This window comes from Carcharhinus amblyrhynchos, chromosome 3 (assembly GCF_965287045.1).
Source record: "Carcharhinus amblyrhynchos chromosome 3, sCarAmb.v2.hapA, whole genome shotgun sequence".
NCBI lineage: Eukaryota > Metazoa > Chordata > Chondrichthyes > Carcharhiniformes > Carcharhinidae > Carcharhinus > Carcharhinus amblyrhynchos.
In genome coordinates this window covers 92553410-92573349 of record NC_137326.1, presented here as the reverse complement: position 1 = coordinate 92573349, position 19940 = coordinate 92553410, and the positions used below count along the sequence as shown (strand labels likewise).

The following is a 19940-nucleotide window of genomic DNA, read 5'->3' as shown; positions in this document are numbered from 1 at the left end:
TATGCTCAGTTGTGTGAGTTTAATATAAGGCATTAATTGGAGCAACATGGTTAAAAATAGCAGCATAGAGATTGAACTAGCATTGCATGCTGACTGATTCACATTCTGTCTACTCTGCATACTTCCAAGTGTATTCTTAATCCATATAACTCCTGAGATATCCAAATTGGCATATGGTGTGGAGCACAGATGTTCCCGAAGCATGTGTATGCCATTTTGAAACTATTGCACCAAAACTACAAGCACTCTGAAGCTATATTTTCTGGTCTTTATTCCTCTATCACCTCTTTCTTGTTTGCTTCTGTCTCTTTGCTTCACCATTATGTCAGACGCTTTAGTTAACTGGGTCCTTATCTTTAGAATTTTTTTTGCCTTAGCTTCTCATTCTCATTTTACATTTAGATCCATCTCTTTGAACAAGATTTTGACATTTCTCCTATTTCTCCCTTCCTGCCTTGACATCTGTTTCTTTACATCTATTTGTGAAAGGAACATCTTTTTATGTTAATAGTGTCATGTAAATGCAGGTTGTTAATATGTATGAACAAATCAGAACGTTTGTTATGGGATGCACTTTATGACATGACCAAAGCAACAAAGTTCACAATGTGAATCTCCAATATGCTTAAGTATAATGTACTTTGCTTCAAATTTAATATTTTGATATGTGGCATTTTATAAAGATTCTTTGCATCTAGTTAGTCAAGAATAAAATATTCCAAATCTCAAATGAGAAACCAGTTGAAATATGCTTAAGATTAAAGTCTTTTTTAAAATTCTCTATATACATTTGAATATAGATGTAAGTACATATGATGCTTGCAAGCCTAAAGAGAAAATCAAATTATCTGCAAAAGTACATTGCCAATCTGAAAGGTGAGAATAAAAAGCTTTCACAATAATGGTTAGATGGATTGGCCATGCAAAGTTGCTCCTTAGTGTCAGGGGGTATTAGTTGGGGATAGAGCCTAGGTGGGATTGTGGTCTCTTCAGCCTCGATGGGCTGAATTTCCTCCTTGTGCACTGTAAAATTCTATGATTCTAACCACTACCATCATTTAACTGTGAATTAATATTTACAACTTTTCCCTCTTTAGACTTGCAAGCACCATATGTACTTACAATTATATCCATATGCAGAATTTCAAAAAGATTTTAATCTGAAGCATATTTCAACTAGCTTCTCATTCGAGATTTGGGCTCTTTTTTATTCTTGACCAACTAGAAAAATAACTCAGGCAGAGGCAGGAAATTGGATAGGGATGTGTCCCACTGAGGCTTGATTATTTCTGGCCAAGTAGCAATCTTTCCATCTCACTTCTAGCGAGCTTGATGCCTCATAGGAGTGAATATTAGCATATAAAAAAGTAACGATTGAGTAAAATTGGAAGTCACGTTTACTGTCGTTACCATCATAGATGTACCAGTGTTAGTAAAATTCAACAGCCCACTCTAGGCAGTGAAGTTGATTACCGCATAAATGATTCACACTCTCTGACTGGAATGTTACACTTGATCTAATGGGAGCCTGAAGTTGTTTTTATTCCATTAAGGATTTCCTATTCTCATCCGAAGTCATCTCCTTGGTGCAGATGAATGCCCCATTCAGAGCTTCTAACATTATGTGAATGAGAATGACTGCCAAAATTCCTAGGATCAGCAGGATGATCATCAGGTGGACAGACCTACTGCCCAGTTACACTTACGATACAGAACTAATGAAAAGGAAAATTTTCTAAGGAGAAGGAGTTATAGTTGAAGTAAACTGACTGATGCATTTGATAGAAATGTGCTAAAGTCAAGTTAAGGCAAAAAAATGGAGACATTACTAAAGAGTTAGTTTTGCAATAAGTGCTCCTCACAATGATTTTCATCATCTTCCTCCAGGTCAAATGGTGTGGATGGAAAATATACAATGCATGTTGTATCTGTGCTCTCCTCTGCTGCGTAGCTTGCATGAGCTTGAAGAAAGGCACTTGCACATTTCCGATATCGCCTCTCATGATGTGACCAGAGACCTTATTCTTCTGAATCAGCAGAGACTTGCTGAGATGGAATTATCCAATCAGCTTGAAAGAAAGAAAGAAGAACTGAGAATCTTGTCCAAGCACTTAGAGGAAGAAAAGAAGAAAACAGAAGCATTGCTCTATGCAATGCTGCCAAAACATGTGGCAAACCAGCTCAAAGAAGGCAAAAAAGTTGAGGCAGGTGAATGGGCTTGAAATAGTTTATTTTAGTATTATATAAATACACTGACTATGGAGGTTTGATTCATTGCCAGTTAAAACTCAAAAACGAAAATTGGATAATGAAATATTGATAAATGTTACAGTATGTTTCCAGGCTTTCATTCTTTGGAAGGCATTAACATTGTTACTTGGGCATTAACTGTTCTGTACAACCAATATTCAGTCATTGAAGTTCAGCTACGATTTCAGTACTGTTTTCCTTTAATGGCCCTTTCGCACTTCAAGAAACTAGGAGTAAATCACTCCGGTGTTCATTGAAGTTAGAAAATGTGATGAATTCCAACTTCTTCTAACCCCATCTTGCTTCCTGATTCAAAAGCCTATGAATCCTGTTGATGTAATTGCATGATGACATGGCAATGTAAGTGCATGTTTAAGAAAGCTTGCAAGAAATTTAAAATGATCATTTGTGATATCCTACAGAGTGATGACCAGTTCTGAAATCTTGTTCTGTCAATTGAAATATTTTCCTTGCAGGCAAAGTTACACATGGAATTGTCCTTTACAGATAGCAATTTAATTTGCAATGCAATCCGTGACCTGGGTATAAGTTCCACAAGTTCAAATGCTAGAGCTTCCACTGTTCAGTCAGCAGTTGAAGCAATCTAAAATCGCTACAGTATTTACATGCCATCTTTGGATACAGATACCACTTAACAGCCACCGTGAAGGTGAAGATGGTATGCAAATGCTAGATACATCAGAGAGGCTGCTTTATATGCTCATTGGCGTCAGCTATTTATGACCTATGTTAATTACTTAGACTAAGAAACAGAGAATAATATATTTAAGTTTGTTGACAATACCAAGCTAAGTGGGAATTTAAGCTCTGAGGAGGACATAAATAAGTTGCAGAGCCATACAGGAAAATCCAAGTGGCTGGACAATAAGATGCTTACGGAGTATAATATAGAGAAGTGTGAGGTTTTTCACTCTGGTTCATGAAAATAGAAAAGCAGAATATGTTTTAAAAGGTGTGAAACCTATCAGTATTGATGTTCAGTGGGACTTCAGTGTGCATGCACAAGGAAAATAGATAGTTAGCTGAAGGTACAGTAAGCAATTCAGAAGGCAAACGACATGTTGACCTCTATTGCAAGGGAATAGGAATAATGTAGTCTTGCTCCAATTGTATGTGGCTTTGGTGAGACTTGAAGTACAGTGCACAATTTTGGTCTCCCTACTTAAGGATGAATTTACTTGCATTGGAGGCAGTACAGTGAAGGTTCACTTGAATGATGCCTGGGATAAAAGGGTTTTCCAATGATAAGAGACTGAGCAAATGGAGCCTATACCCAGTAAAGTTGAGAAGAAATTGAGGTGAACTCACTGAACCATACAGGATTCTGAAGAGAGTTGACAGGGTAGAGATTCAGAGGTTAATAGCCTTGGCTGGGGAATTTGAAACATGGGTCACAGTCTCAGGTTAACAGATTGATCATTCAGTTCTGAAAACTTAGGAGAATATTTTTTACTCAGAGGCTTGTGAATCTTTGAAATTCTCTATCCCAAAGGGTTGTAGATCCAATACCATTGAACATATTTAAGGTTGAAATAGACTTTTGGCCACTCAAGAATCATGGGATGTGAGCAGTGGGCAGGAGAGTCATGATCTTAATAAGTAGTGGAACAGGTTCAAAATACTGTATGGTTTACTGCTGTTTCTTATGTTGTTATTAATAAAATAAATTTGTTGTTAATTGTATCAATGTAGGGTAGCACGGTGGCACAGTGAAGCACTGCTGCCTCACAGTGCCAGGGACCTGGCTTTGATTCCCAGCTTGGGTCACTGTGTGGAGTTTGCACATTCTCCCTGTGTCTGTGTGGGTTTTGTCTGGGTGCTTTGGTTTCCTCCCACAGTTCAAAGGTGTGTGGATTGGCTATGCTAAATTGCCCCTTAGTGTCAGGGGAGTAACAAGGGTAAATGCATGGGGCTATGGGGATAGAGCCTGGGTGAAATTGTGGCCAGTGCAAACGTGATGGGCCAAATAGCCTTCTTCTGCACTATAGATTCTATGAATACCTCAATTTCTGCAGTATCTTTTGCAAATCAGTTAATTTCTTTACTACATCCATTCCATCATAGGCAGCGTTGTTCTACCAATTGAAGGTATGTGTTAATGTACCATTGACATTCTTTCCCTTCTTAGCTGGTAGAAAGTGCCTGTATGCACAACATGTCTTCTCCTTGATAATATGGTCAGGTTCAGGAAGTCACCACATCGCCACTATGGAGGCAACTACCCCGTTCCAATGAAAACAAGATCTTACTTTATTCATACAAAGTAAAATACTGCAAATGATGGAAATCTGAAATTAAAAAAAAATTGGCTATGCTAAATTGCCCCTTAGTGTCAGGGGAGTAACAAGGGTAAATGTGTGGGGCTATGGGGATAGAGCCTAGGTGGAATTGTGGCCAGTGCAGACTTGATGGAAAAACACAGCAGGTTAGGCAGCATCTGGGGAGTGAAACAGAGTTAACATTTCAGATTGAGTGACCAGTCATCAGAGTTGAAACGTTGGGGCAATTTTCTGCTCATGTCCACCATGACTACAAATGGTGACATGAGTGCAAAATTTCATGAAAATCTCATTTTCTCGCCCCATGCTGGTGATGTAATGAAGTTCCTGTATTAAAATTTGCAGAGTGGAAAATTTTACCCAGTAACTTTCTCTCCACAGATACTCCCTGACCTGCTGAGTTTTACCAGCACTTTTTATTCTTACCTCACACATGACTTGTCTTTTCTCTTAACAGGTGCTGACTGATCTATGTGTATTTTCTGTAATTTCTGCTTTTATTTCAAGTAACAAGCATTTATACCTTCCATTTCTATTTTATCAGGACTATAGCGGTGGCTTTGAATTCACCCCACAGCTGTGCTTTCTCTTCTACTTAAAATGTTTATTATTCCCTTAAAAGATGCCCAAGGGAAGTTACATCTCTCAATTGCTCTGTTCATGTTGTAAAAGGAGATAAGTTAAAAATAAGCCTATTGTTCACCTTCTACCTAAAGTTGTTGATTTTTGAATGGATCTGTGGAGAAATGGACAGCTAGTTCTCCTGTCCAAAACAGATATGAACCTTGGTAGGCCATTTAAATTGAGCGCCTACTGTAATTTTGTGTTATTCCACTGGGCGGAGCGTGTGAAATCTACTAAAATTGACTGCTAGCTTGCTATCACTAATTAAAAGTTAAATTATCATCACTGATTAAAAGTTAAAATGACCTCTATTGAGAACTGACAGCTCTCTTCCCAAATTAAAATAAGTCCTGACTCTGAAATTGTTTTGAGCCTTTCGCTCATAATCACTCTCCTCACTGCCCCCTTAGGTCTGCATTATATACGAAAATCACCCTCATAACTTTCCCTTGCCTCACTTACGCCCCTGGGAAAGTCATGCATTGAGTCAATAACTATGCTTAAAGCAACTGTTCTCAATCTTTTGCCCATTCTTTTGATAACAGTTTTATAATGGGCAAATTCTTCTCATTTGTAAATATAAATTGAACTGTCAAACTGACAAGTTCCAAAAGATCAACAGACAGTAACAATGATTTTCACAGGTTTGTTAAATTGGCACTGAAATTATTTTCCTGCTCTAGGTGAATTTAAGGAATGCACTATACTGTTCAGTGATGTTGTGACATTTACTAGCATCTGTGCCCAATGTGAACCTATTCAAATAGTGGTGATGCTGAATACCATGTACCTGAAGTTTGACAGACTAACTACAGTCCATGATGTCTATAAGGTAACAATTTTCTTTAAGCAATGGCTGTGCAGGATGTCAGTACTAATTGTACTTTATTAACTGATGTAACTGCAGGATGAATGCTGTATAATAACAAGAGTGATTGACACGCATGTCTGGGTAGCACAGTGGCACATCAGTTTGCACTGTTGCTTCACTGTGCCAGGGACCTGGGTTCAATTCCAACCTTCTGTCTGTGTGGACTTTGCACATTCTCCCTCTGTCTACATGGGTTTCCTCTGGGTGCTCCGGTTTCCTCCAACAGTTCAAAGATGTGTAGGTTAGGTTGATTGGCCATGATAAATTGCCCCTTAGTGTCAGGTGATTAGCAGAGTAAATGCACGAGGTTATGGGGATAGGCCCCTGGGTGTTTGTTGTTGGCGCAGACTTGATGCACTGTCGTGATTCTATGATTAATAACAGTTGCTGCTAATTAATACTAACAAAAACAGCAATAATTTAACATCGCAAGTATAATCCCAAGTACCTTGAGAAGACAATATTTTAATTGTATATCTTTATTACAAATTGTAAAGGTGGAGACAATTGGAGATGCCTATATGGTGGTCGGAGGAGTCCCTGTACCAGTATCTTCACATGCTGAGCGGGTAGCAAATTTTGGCTTGGGAATGATCATAGCTGCTAAAGATGTTACAAATCCTGTAACTGGTAAACCTATCCAGGTACGTTATTATTTTTAATAGCACCAAAACTTAAGGTGTACGTATTGATTCATGCAAATTGGTTGGTGCAAAAGTAATGAATTGCAGAAATGTGTTTGTGTTTTTAATGATTATGTTAATAACGAGTAACCTCTATCTCTTCATAAAGATTAGAGTTGGGATAACCACTGGCCCAGTCCTGGCTGGAGTCGTTGGTGAAAAGATGCCTCGATATTGCCTTTTTGGAGATACGGTCAACACAGCTTCAAGAATGGAAAGCCATGGCGTGCCAAACAAGATCCACCTTAGTCCTAGTGCTTTCCGGTAAAATATTCGGTTCAATGTTCTTGTGGCATAACCTTGATATAATACATATACTTTATTGAAACACATGTAAGAGAAAGGCCAGCTGAAAAATTTCTATCCCAAAATAAATCTCTTAATTCAGACAAGTGCGAGGTGATGCATTTTGGAGGATCAAATTTAGGAGTAAATTATACTGTAAATGGCAGAACCCTTCAGAACATTCACATCCAGAGGAATCTGGGTGTACAGGTTCACAGTTCCCTAAAGGTGGCAACACAGTTGGCCAAGGTGATCAAGAAAGCATAAGGGATGCTTGCCTTCATCAGCCAGGGCATTGAGTGCGAGAGTTGGGAAATCAAGTTGCAGCTACATAAAACCTTGGTTAAGCCACATTTGGAGTATTGTATACAGTTCACCACACTACCGGAAGGATGTGGAAGAGAGAGTGCAAAGAAGGTTCACCAGGATGTTGCGTGCTCTCAAGGGTGTTGACTATGAGGAGAGGTTGAATAAACTAGGATTGTTTTCACTGGAAAGACGGAGGCTGAGGGGAGACCTGATAGAGGTCTACAAAACTATGAGAGGCATAGACAGGGTGCATAGTCAGAGGCTTTTTCCCAGGGAGGAAGTATCAATTACAAGGAGGCACAGGTTCAAGGTGAGAGGGGGAAAGTTTAAGGGAGATGTGCGTGGGTAGTTTTTCATGCAGAGAGTGGTGGATGCCTGGAATGCGCTGCCAGAGGAGGTGGTGGAAGCAAGCACATTAGCTATATGTAAGTGGCATCTGGATGGTAATGAATAGGGAGGGAATAAAGGGATATGGACCAAGTAAGGGCAAAAGATTTTTTTTAGCTCAGTTAGGGCATCATGATCAGCGTAGGCTTGGAGGACCGAAAGGCCTGTGGTGTACTTTTCTTTGTTGTTTGTTCTTAATGAAACCACATATCAAGGATATTCATTTCTTTCTTGCTATGATGAAATTTAAATTCACTTATTTTCTATTTCAGAGCACTTAAGGATAAAAACTTTGAAATCCATGAAAGAGGTGAAATCGAAGTTAAGGGAAAGGGGAAGATGTGCACATATTTCCTCATTAGAAATTTGGTTGCATCTGAAAATGAAATCCTGGGCAGGCCGTCAAGGGAATCTGATTCAGGCCGAGAATCTTTGCAGTCCCTACCTGAATCAAAGGCAGAGTATGGCCCTAAAAAAGGTAAAGTTGACCTCAAATGATAAAATGCAAATTAGAAGTTCTGATGCATAGGGAGGATTGAGGTGGGAAAGCTTCAATTCTTTGGAAAAATATAGCATTTGCAAAAGACTTGGTGATCGTTAACAAATTCAGTGCTGGATATGATATTGGATTTATTTTCATAATCACAAATTAATGAACAAAAAGATCTTTTGTGATGTTGCAAATAGACTAAGGCTTGCATTTTCATTCCCGGATCAATAGTAGAGTCAGGACAATTCCTGACTCCACAAACACGACTCAAAAAAAATGCTCTGGAAGGTTGGACTTTTAGTCCAGAATCACAGGTATGTCCATTGATGAATTCACTATTTTTAAAAATCTCTCTGATAAACACCCATTCACAATATTTAAATTCCTTTAATCCCTTATGAAAACAAATAATTGTATGAATGATCCCATTTCAAGGCCCCTCAGCAAAGATAACTAATCCCTTTATAACTACTTGGAGCTGTCAATCAAATTGTGAAATAACAGGCATCCCCCTATGATAATGAAATGTTGTAAAATCAGTCATGCAGTGCTGATTCTATGATTATAGTCCTCAGGCATATGCCAACAGAAAAAGTGAAAAAGAAAGCGCTGATTTTTTTTAACACTGCAGATTTATTTTAATTTAAAAGGCAGGAGATTTAAATTTCTTGACAGATTGGCAGCTACCCTGACAGCTGTCTTGAGAGATGTCTTGATAATTCATTTGACAGATATCTTGCTAGTTCACTTAACAGCTATCTTGATAGCTATCTTGACACATATCTTGATAATTCACTTAACAGCTGCTTTGGCAACGAGCTTGATGGCTATCTTTACAACTCTCATTCCAGTTCTCTTGACAGTTCCAAATGAGTTTAGATACTTTTTACACTCAATTTGTCCTTACTTTAACAATCCCAAAGGGCATTTTACCTCTCCCAAAGGGTACTATTTCATTCTCAAAACAAACCTTGCCTCTTGCGAAAGGCATCTTGCCTCTCCCTAGGGTGTCCTAGGACCACATCCCAAAAGGAACCCAAAATCACCAAAAGGGTATCTACCTCTTCAAATAATTTTGTCAACTTTAGATCATCTTTGATTTGGTCTAAAGTACACAGGTTATGTTTTAGGCAAGCCACTAACCAAGGCCAGATCTGACTATGACAACAGCACATTAACATGTGCAGTCATCCCTGTGAGTCATGAATGTCTAAATAAAAAACTGACTAATTCCCAACACCCCCACCCCACCACCCCCCTACCCTGATCCCAGACATCAAAATGATGTTCCATGTTCAAAGGTGGAACTTCTGGATCCTGACCTCCAACACACATTTCAGCCTCTCTGTCTACATGAAAATTCAGGGCTAAGTGTATGCAAATAATAATTTTAGAGTGTAGCAATTTATCTGCAGTTGAAGGACCCCACTTTAATTTTATAATACGACCTAATAACATAATATTCATATAATGAAAGTGCTGCATATAAAGAGTGCTTTAACAATGCTTTTGAGAAACAGGTATGTAATTACAGAGACCAGTAAAATAGGTGTGCCTCTTCACTGGAATCTGTCTATCCTTGGCATGATGTTTGATAATTACACTTGTAAATCATTTGATATAAAAGCCAACATCTCTTGTTTTTCAGGGAAAAGTGGATGGAATTATAGTGTGCAACCCTGCAACACACCCATAAAAAGTCCCATGTCATTAAAAAATAGAATTTGATTAACTCTGTCGGGTAAAGCAGTGTCCTGCAGAGCACTAGGAGATTAGTTGAAGGATGTCAAAAATTCTCCTAGTGCTCTGAGATGGGTTCGATGGTTTTTGTGCGTCTTGTTGAGTAACCGTGCATCAATGTAAGTGGCTGCAGACTCCATTAAACAATTGTCATAACATTCTGGCTTTTAACCAAAAAGTTCAGCATCTTAAGCTGCAGCTGGTGATCCTAAATGGATCCTACCTGGTGGCAAGCTAAGATCTAAGTTCTGAGCCCAGCATGCTAGGTGGTTGGTTGCCCACATCACCCAGCCATCAGTCTGAATTTTGTACTCGTTGGAAGCTTCTGATTAGCAGGGCTGGAAGTTACCTCATTGTCCATTTCTGCTTGTGAATGTTAGAACAATGCGATTTCACGCTGGCTGGCTAATTACTCTCCCTGAAGACTGCCTGGACTTGGGAAGTAGCCTCAGAGTTGTCGATGAGAGAGTGAAAACTTTGACACAAGTGATGCCCTCAGCATCTAGTGGGCATAGTAGGTAGGGTGCCAATGCTGGTGGGCATACTGCCCTGCAATTCTCAGATGACTACCTGTGTACCCTAGTGGAAGCAGTGAGTGGTTAGCACTAAATATTCATGTTGCTGGATGGGAGAGAGGAGGTCATCCTACCAGCCAAAGAAGTCCTGGATGGAGATGGTTGCCCAGGTGAGCGGGCATGATGTAGTGCACTGTACATAGATCCAATGCTGGAAATAGTACAGTGATCTTCTGTGCTCCGCGAGGGTAAGTACCAACTTGTCATGGAATTGAATCTAGGTGTTTTGGAGAGTAGCCATAAGTCACAGTGCTGAGGGGTGAGAAATGCATAGTGCCAAATTGCACATATTCATGTGCCTGCCAACAGTGGCAGATGCTGCTGCTCACCATGTGTGTTAAAGGGTGAGGAATGCCAATCTGAAAGGCAGCTCAAGCTGGCTGTCCAGGAAGGGGTCACTCGCTGGGCTGGAATGGTGTTTCTAATAAAGGGTAGATTCATGAATCACTTATTTACATTCAGAACAGAAACCAAAACAGACTGGAGTGCACAAGAATGAGTGATCCTTTACAGGTTTGAGATGGACCCCATGAACATGGAATGCAAGTGAGGAGGAAGGTCCAAAGACGTCAGAGATTCTGGAGTCTAGGAGGACAGTAAAAATGCAGTGGGCAGATGAGAGACTGGGGGAGTATGCAAGAAGAGCAGGGTTGTGGAATCTCCAGTGAGGAGTTCAAATCCTGAGTACGCATTGCTTGGCTATTTATAGTGCCTCAGTGAAGCATATGTCCATTCTAGCAAGCAACCGTAGTGCTTACACAGATGCTTAGTTAGGATGTTCTTAATTGACATATTTTGTTTTTCCCTCAGAAGCATCATCTTCATGAAATGCAGCTTACCACGAGGGCCCCCTTGACACTCGGGGAGGAACTATCAAATAATGCACCAAGACACATCTCCTCTCTGCACCAAGCACCAGTGCAGATACAATTGTGTGTCAATGCAGTTTGGACTGCACTGTGATGAGGGCACATTAGACTCACTGGAGGAGTCAGAAAGGGTCCAAGGTGCTGGCAGTTGGAGGACTACTAGAAACCAGGGCTGGGCTGAGTCTGAGGCAGATGAAGAGTCTCTGGATTCATCCATCGGGAGCCAAATGTTGGATGTCCAGTAAGATGCAAGGGAAGGTCTGGAGGAGATCCCTGATGGCCTGTGTGCTATGGTCCCTGTCACAGTCTTACTACAGAGCACACAGCCTACTCCAATGAGAGAGTGGCAACTCTCATGGAGAGGCTTCTCCAGGAGCAAAGTCAGGGGTTTCTGGGGTTGCACTCACACCTGCAGTTGGACACACTGGTCAAGACCTCAGGGAGTCACTCCCAGTGTAAGAGATGGATGATGCACCTAGTCTCTCTGCTAGGTGCTCATCTGTCAATGGTGAGCAGAATGCTCCAGACATACCCCAGAAATGTGTGATGGAGGTGGTGACCTTGCAAAGAGATGGAAGCCAAGCATTGGCAGCATAGCTGAAGGAGCTTAGAATCAAGGCCTTCCTTGTCTTCTGGGTACCTTGCACAAACTTGATGAATTTGAGTCATATTGTCACGTACTATCTGCATATCCATGGAGTGGTAATCCTTCCTATTCATCCAATTGATCTGCTGGTGCCTTGATGACCACATGAGTACAGTCTATGTCATCCTGAATGCAGGTGAACCCAGTAACTGCCACAAATCCTCTGGTTCACTCTGCCTGCTGGCTTGGTCAGTTCAATAATGTGTGCACCTGTCTGAAGAGAGTATCAGTTACCAGCTTGGCACAGCTCTGCACAGTTGATTGGGTCACTCCACACAGATCACCCACCAACCCCTGGGAAGATCAGGTTACATAAAAAGACCTACTGTCACCTCCTGAGACACACAGTTACTAGCGATCTCTGGTCCAATCATGTGGCGTGAAAAGTCTATCTCTAACAGGGTTGACAAAACAAAAGAGTCCTCAGAATAAGGCTAACCAAACAAATACTTTTAGAAGAAAAGAAAAGGTCTGAAATCTCAAGATTAAAAGCAGCAACAAATTCGCACCTGGACTCCTTTAACAACTCACATAGCCAATGTTCCAGCCTCCTTTTACCCCACCCTTGAATAAGCAAAGTGAAATATGGAACTAAAACAGAAAATGCTGGAAAATCTCAGTGGGTCTGACAGTATCTGTGGAGAGAGATAGCGATGAACATTTCAAGACCCTGCATCAGAGCGAAGTGAAAAAAATGGTTTGGCTAACTACCCGTGTGCTGTCCAAAACATCTCATGGGCAACATTAAATCCAAGTCAGTTGTCCTTGTAGCTGTCTGAAGTGGCTGGTAGTTGTTGGTGGGCACACAATCAATCTGATCTTCTGGCATTATTTCTTGCACGAAACCAAGACTGCCTACCTATATAACCATCAGGTATATTTAAATGAGGCTGTAACAAGGACGTGGCCTCATATTTTCTATCATTCAGTAGCTCTAGAGTTTACTTTTGCTTGAGTTCTACAGACATCCAACATTTCCAGGCGGTGTCTAACATGTGAAATAAATGAAAAGGATACAGCAGGCAATTAAATTGATACGAATTATCACATCCCTTAATTGACAAATTTCAATGGAGGCTTCATGTTTTTATTCTGAGATGCTTCTGATCCCTCCTACAAAGGCTTCTTTACACGCCTCCACTTCCATAATGACCTCCCAAGCTACATAAGTAGCAATACATCTTAGACCCCCAACAAAAATATGTGAGATCTTTCAATCTGGGCTCCTTGTTAACACTGTGTGAGTCGGGAGGATTCAAGCTCACTTCTGAGCAGTAATGAATGAATTATTCAAAATTTAATACTGAGTGAAATGTCAGCTTTCAAATGAGACATCAAATCAAGGCGCATTGAAGCAGGCAGAAAGATCCCTTGGCTCTATCTGAAGGAGAGCAGAGGAATACTTTTGTTCTCCAGGAGTCTCAACTGACAATCTGGTCATTTATTTCCTTGATCCTTGTGGAACCACGTCATGTACAAAGTGACTTCTTCAATTGGAATGTATTCCATGCCCAGCACTCTCATCAGCCAGACTGATCAGCAAAGAATATTCAAAAAAGTATTTTCAAACCTTCTCCAAGCTTTCATAAAGCTTGATGGACTCTTTGCAATTATTTTTAAACTGTCCCTGACCCATTCATAAAACTTCCCTTGCACCATTGGTATTTCAATGACATGATACCAATCTTTACACTGCATAATCTGTCTAAAATCCCTGTCCAATGATACCCTATCCAGGTAAGGTATGTAATGCGACTGAGCTTCATAATCCGTGTGGTGAATATGCAGTAACGGTGCTGTTAGGTGGGGAATTTTAGAGTTTTAACCCAACAATGATGAAGGAATAGCCCAAGTCAAGATGGTGCATGAGTTGGAAAGGGACTTACAGATGCTAGGGTTGCCTTGCATCTGCTGCCTTTTTTATGCTACATGGTAAAAGGTCACAGTTTTGGAAAGTGTTCTTGAAGGAGCCTTGGTGAGTAGCTGTAATATTGGAACTTGTGAGACACAAATGTGACTTGCCACTTAACAGCCCAGGGCTGAACTCTGTCACGGTCATTTTATATACGGACATGGAATGGTGCAGCATCTGTGGAGTCGCTTTTGGAAATGAATGCTCTGTGATCATCAGCAACTATCCCACTTCTGACTTCAGGTGCACATAGTCCTGAGGAACTGCTGCAGTAATGTCTTACTACTGAGACGATTGACGTCTGATAACCATAACCTTCTTCCTTTGTATTCAATATGGCTTCAACCTATGGAGAATTTTCCCTCTAGTTCCCATTGATGTACTTGGTCATATGTTGCAAAGGGCAGTCACAATTCCCTCTTCACTGAAATTCAACTCTTTTGACTAAGTTTGGACCATGGCAATCATGAGTCTTGAGCCGAGTGATGTTGCCTGAAACCAAACTGAGCGTATTGCTGGTTAGATACTGTTTGCCAACTCTGTTGGCAATACCTCCCCTCATTTGCTGATGACTGGGAAGAGATTGTCCATGTTGGATTTATCTTGCTTTTTGTGGATAGGACACACCTGAGCAAATTCCCATGTTGTTGGGTAAATGCCAGCAGTGCTGTGGGACAGGATATATCTGGGGATGGTGATGAAAGAAATAAAATCAGCAAATGCTGGAAACGTTCAGCAGGTCAGGCTGCATCCGTCGGGGGGAACTAAATTCATGTTTTGGGTTGGCAACCTGGTAAAAGAAGTTGGGAAATTTGGAACATGATAGGTTTTAAGCAAGTGAAGGGAGTAAAGGTAAGAGAAAGAACCAAGTGAAAAGTTTGTGATGGAGTAGAAGAAAAGAGATAAAATGACAAAGAGGTTGGTGATGCAAGGCCAAGGGGAGTGATGATGGGAGAAGTAAAGAAACTAAAAATGTATCCAGAGAAGGTGTGAATGAAAGAATGATGAACAGCTATTATCCGAGAGCAAAACCAAAACCAAAACGAATGTGAAACCAAAATCAAAACAAAACGAGGGCAAGGATAACAGTTTGAAATTGTTAACCTCAGTGTTGAGCCTGGAAGATTGTAAAATATCCAATCAAACATGAGATGCCATTCCTTGAGCTTCTATGGAACACTGCAAAATGTCTTGATTCTTCACTAAGGTGAAGAATTGAAATGTCAGCGACCAGAAACTTGGGCTAGGAGCTTCCAGTCCCACCAAATGCGAGCTTCCACAGTGGATTCCCTGGGAGCAAGGCAGGTAAACAATGCAAAACACTGGAGACTTCAGCAGAACTGGAAGATTCTGCTAGCAACAAATGTCTGCTCTGGGAGAAATGTGCCATCGTGGGCTGTTGCAGAAAACCAGCACTTGCCAGCTGAAGAGAGATGCTCCTGCATTTGGTCTCTGTGGTATAGAACAGACCACATTGTGAGCAGTGAATGCAGTTTAATAAATTGGAAGAAGTGCAGGCAAATCACTCAGGAGGATTGTTTAGGGCCTTTGAGAATAGTTGAAAGGGAAAGGTGCCTTGGCAAGGAGATTGTGTGTTAGGGATGATTATGGAGTGGAAGTGGTTGTCATAGAGGAAATAGTCCCTACAGAATACTAAAAGGAGGAGGAGGGAGATGTGTTTGATGGTGACATCACGCTGGAGGTGGCAGAAATGGTGGATGCTGATCCACTGAATATGGAAGCCACAATGGTGAAAGATAAGGACAAGGGAAACACTTTCATACTTCTGGGAGGGGAAGGGATGAGAGCAGAAGTCCAAGAATTGGGAAGTGCAGTTGAGAGTCTTTGGACTGTGGTTGGGTGGTGATAGTGAGGTAAATCTTCAGCTGAGGAAAAAGGAAGACATTTTAGAAGCACTGGTATGGAAGGTTGCATCATCAGAACAGTTGCAGAGGATATGGATAAACTATAAAAGCTGGAGTACGGAGGTGACAAAGGGAAGATCTTAAGAGAATGTGAAATCAATGAGTTGGAGACAGTGGCTGGATGTTTGGTGGGGTGATGGTCAAGGAAGAGGTAGGAGGAACTGTCTGAGAGTTGTCCTTCAGCTTCTGCAACGTAGAAGTTTGTACATCAGCCAACAATGGCACCACCCTTATCAGATTTGATGACAACATTTAGGGTTGGAGCTAAGAGCAGTGCTGCAAAACCAGAGGGAGACAAGTTAGAGTGAGTGAGGAAAGCAGGGAACTTCAGATGTTGATGTCACGCCTATATTTATGAAAAGATCAAGAGAAGATAAGAGACTATAGAAAACATTCTTTCTGGTTGTATCACATCTTGATATGGCTCCTGTTCTGCCCAAGACCGCAAGAAACTATAAAAGGTCATGAATGTAGTCCAATCCACGCAGACCAGCCTCCCATCTATTGATTCTGTCTACACTTCCCATTGCTTCGGCAAAGCAGCCAGCAGAATTGAGGATCCCCTGCATCCTGGATATTCTCACTTCCACCTTCTTCTGTCAGGAAAAACATACAGAAGTCTAAGGTCCCGTAGCAACCAACTCAAGAACAGCTTGTTTCCTGCTGCCATCAAACTTTTGAATGGGCCTATCTTGTATTAAATTGATCTTTTCTACACCCTAGCTATGACTGTAACACTACATTCTACACTCTTGTTTCTTTCTCTATGAACGGTATGCTCTGTCTATATAGCATGCAAGAAACAACACTTTTCACTGTATGCTAATACATGTGACAATAATAAATCAAATCAAAAAGAAAGGGGCCCAAGTGCAGGGAGAATACCAGAGAGGGTTGGTTGTGCAGGAATGGAGGGAGGACACCTGGCCTGATGAAGGGGCAGCACTCCTTCCTCAGGCTTGTGCTACCAAATAAACTTGTTGGACTTTAACCTGGTGTTGTGAGACTTCTTACTGTGTTTACCCCAATCCAACGCCAGCATCGCCACATCAAAGAGGAATGTACATATGTGAAAATAATGGAAAAAGAATTCAGTCACGTGGTCAAAATTCATTAAAGTGGGGGTGTAATGTGATGAAGCCGAGGCCTTTGCTAAAAAGCGATTATCTAGGGTCAGAGAGCAGAAAATTAGGTGGTATCATGAGTACACAGCAAAGAGTAAGATTAGAAGGAATGCAATCAGAAGGAACTGAATTGGAAGAAAGATCGAGGGGCTGCAATTCTCATGGGTTGTTTAATCTCTCCTGTTTTCCACCCAGAGAATCTCCTTTCTCAACTTCTTTCCACTTGCTTAAAACCTGTTCTAACTTTACCCATTTGGATGAAAGATTAGCAAGCTGAAATGTTATCTCTGTTCTTCTCTCTACTGATGCTGCCTGACCTGCTGAGCATTTCCAGTTTTTAGTTTAGATTTCCAGCATCAAGAATATTTTGTCGCTGTAATGTTTGTAGATGAGTTTGGATGTTGGTTGCAAGGTATGGTTCTGAGAGTATCATTATATCAGTCTTGAATAGTCTATGGGCTAACTCTCTAAAAGATATAACCTTAGGCTCTTGCTTCCAGGCTGGACGAGAACAAGGCAGGTGAGCAAACTGCACACGGTACAATGCTGCAGCAGGACATAGGCAAAGAGAAAGGGAAAAGGACCTTCATAGCGAGGGGGATTGAATATAAAAGTAGGGAGGTCTTGCTGCAGCTGTATAGGGCATTGGTGAGGCCGCAGCTGGAGTACTGTGTGCAGTTTTGGGCGCCGCACCTGCGCAAAGATATTTTGGCCTTGGAGGGAGTGCAGAGGAGGTTTACTAGGCTGATACTGGAGTTGAGGGGGTTGAGCTATGAGGAGAGGCTGAAGAAACTGGGCTTGTACTCATTAGAGTTTAGAAGAATGAGGGGAGATCTCATTGAGACGTATAAGATGATGAATGGGATGGATAGGATAGAGGTGGAAAGACTCTTCCCGCTCAAAAAAGACAGTAAGACTAGGGGGCACAGCCTCAAGATAAAAGGGGGGCGGTTTAGAACGGAGTTGAGGAGGAACTTCTTCACTCAAAGGGTGGTGAATCTCTGGAATTCTCTGCCCGTTGAAGTGGTGGAGGCTGCCTCGCTAAATATTTTTAAGACGCGGGTTGATGGGTTTTTGATAGGAGAGGGGATTAAGGGTTATGGGGAGAGGGCTGGAAAGTGGAACTGAGCAGTGACAGATCAGCCATGATCTTATTGAATGGTGGGGCAGGCTCGAAGGGCTGGATGGCCTACTCCTGCTCCTATTTCTTATGTTCTTATGTTCTTATATCCAGAAGAAATAGCTGAAGGCACTGGATGCTGCACAGGCAATGGACTCTGATAATATCCAGAAGTAGTAGTGAAGTTCCAGTAGTGAAGCAGATGTTCCATAGGGCCTGGATGAGATTGTGGTCAGTGCAGATCTGATGGAACAAATGGCCTCCTTATGCACTGTAGGGTTCTATGATTCAGTACAGCTAGAAGACTGACACCTATCTAGCCTTTTGGAAAATTGCCCAGGCATATCCTGAACATAAAAAAAGACAAATCCAACCCAATGATCATCCAGTCAGTCAATATTCAACCATCAGCGAAGTGACAAGTTGTGAACAATGCTATCAAACAGCACTTACTAAGCAATAACCTGCTCACTGGCACTCAGTTTGGGTTCCACAAAGGCTATTCATCTCTAGGCCTCAGTACAGCCTTGGTTAAAATATGGACAATAGAGCTGAATTCCAAGGTCAGGAATTGACAGTGAGTCACTGCCCTTGGACGCTGCAGCATCATTTGACTGAATATGATTTTAAGGAGTCCTAGCAAAACTGGAGTCAATAGGAATCAAGGGGAAATCACTCCATGGCTGGAATCATACCTAGTACAATGGAAGATGGTTCTGGTTGTTGGAGATCAATCATTTCAGCCCCAGGTCATCACTGCAGGAATTCCTCCGGATAGTGTTCACAATTATCAATGACCTTCCTTCCATTGTAAAGGTCAGAAATGGAACTGTTCACTGATACCTCACAAAGTTCAGCACCATTTGCAACTCCTCAGACACTGCAGCAAGACTTGGACAGCATTCAGGCTTGGGTTGATAAGTGACATTCGTGCCACACAACTGCTTGGCCCTCACCATCTCTGACAAGAGAGGATCTAACTGTTTCCCATGACACTATCAGTCTGGAGGTGGGGGGGGCGGGGTTCACCATTGACCAGAAACTGAACAGGAACAGTCATGTAAGTACAATGGCTACAGGAGCAGAGAATTTTGTGGTGAATAACTCACATGACTCCCCAGAGCCAATCCATCATCAACAATGGACAAGTTAGGAGTGTGATGGAATACTTTCCACTTATCTGAACGAACGTAGCTGCAACTATACACAAGAAGTTCTTGGATCTCCCTCCCTAATAGCACTGCGACTGTATCAGCACCAAATGGATTGCAAGGGTCAGGAAGTCAGCTCACTACCACCTAAGAAAGAATATTTTAAATGTTAATGAGAACTTTGCATAATTGAACTTAATGTCCCCTTTTTTGCATGCAATGCTCGAGTCAATACCAGGTAGTTCATTGGGTTTTATTATTAAAATGTGGTTTGGTACAAATGAATGACTTGCTAGACCTTTTCAGAGGACAGTTAAGAGTCAACCACATTGCTGTGGACCTGGAAGCACTTGTAGGATTGGGTAAAGATTTGATTTAACATGCATTTAGTATACAGTGAAAAGTTTTTGTTTTGCAAACTATGTAGACGTAGCATACCATTCATAGAGAAGGAAATGAAAAGAGTATAGAATGTACTGTTACAATCATAGAATTAAAGTATCGTTTGAGAGTTTAAAAGAGTTAGAATGAAGTTTGAGAAGGATGGAACGAGTGTAAAAGATAGAATTTGAAGATATGCTGGGCACAGCTTACAAGAAGTTGCCTTGCTCCAGTGCCATCTTGGATAGCATCTAAGATGGTAAAGAAGGCTGAATTCCATCTTTAAAAGAGATTAGTG

The 19940-nt window shown here is 41.2% G+C and overlaps 1 protein-coding gene across 1 annotated transcript in view; it reads left to right on the top strand.

The window, feature by feature from the left end:
- The window catches only part of LOC145341447 (guanylate cyclase soluble subunit beta-2-like), a 55970-nt gene that overhangs the window by 34145 nt on the left and 1885 nt on the right, over window positions 1–19940 (top strand). The window contains exons 10-14 of the mRNA XM_080186401.1: window positions 1888–2208; window positions 5858–6006; window positions 6543–6689; window positions 6838–6992; window positions 7982–8187. Coding sequence (XP_080042527.1) covers window positions 1888–2208; window positions 5858–6006; window positions 6543–6689; window positions 6838–6992; window positions 7982–8187 — 978 coding nt within the window. The remainder of the gene's footprint in view (window positions 1–1887; window positions 2209–5857; window positions 6007–6542; window positions 6690–6837; window positions 6993–7981; window positions 8188–19940) is intronic.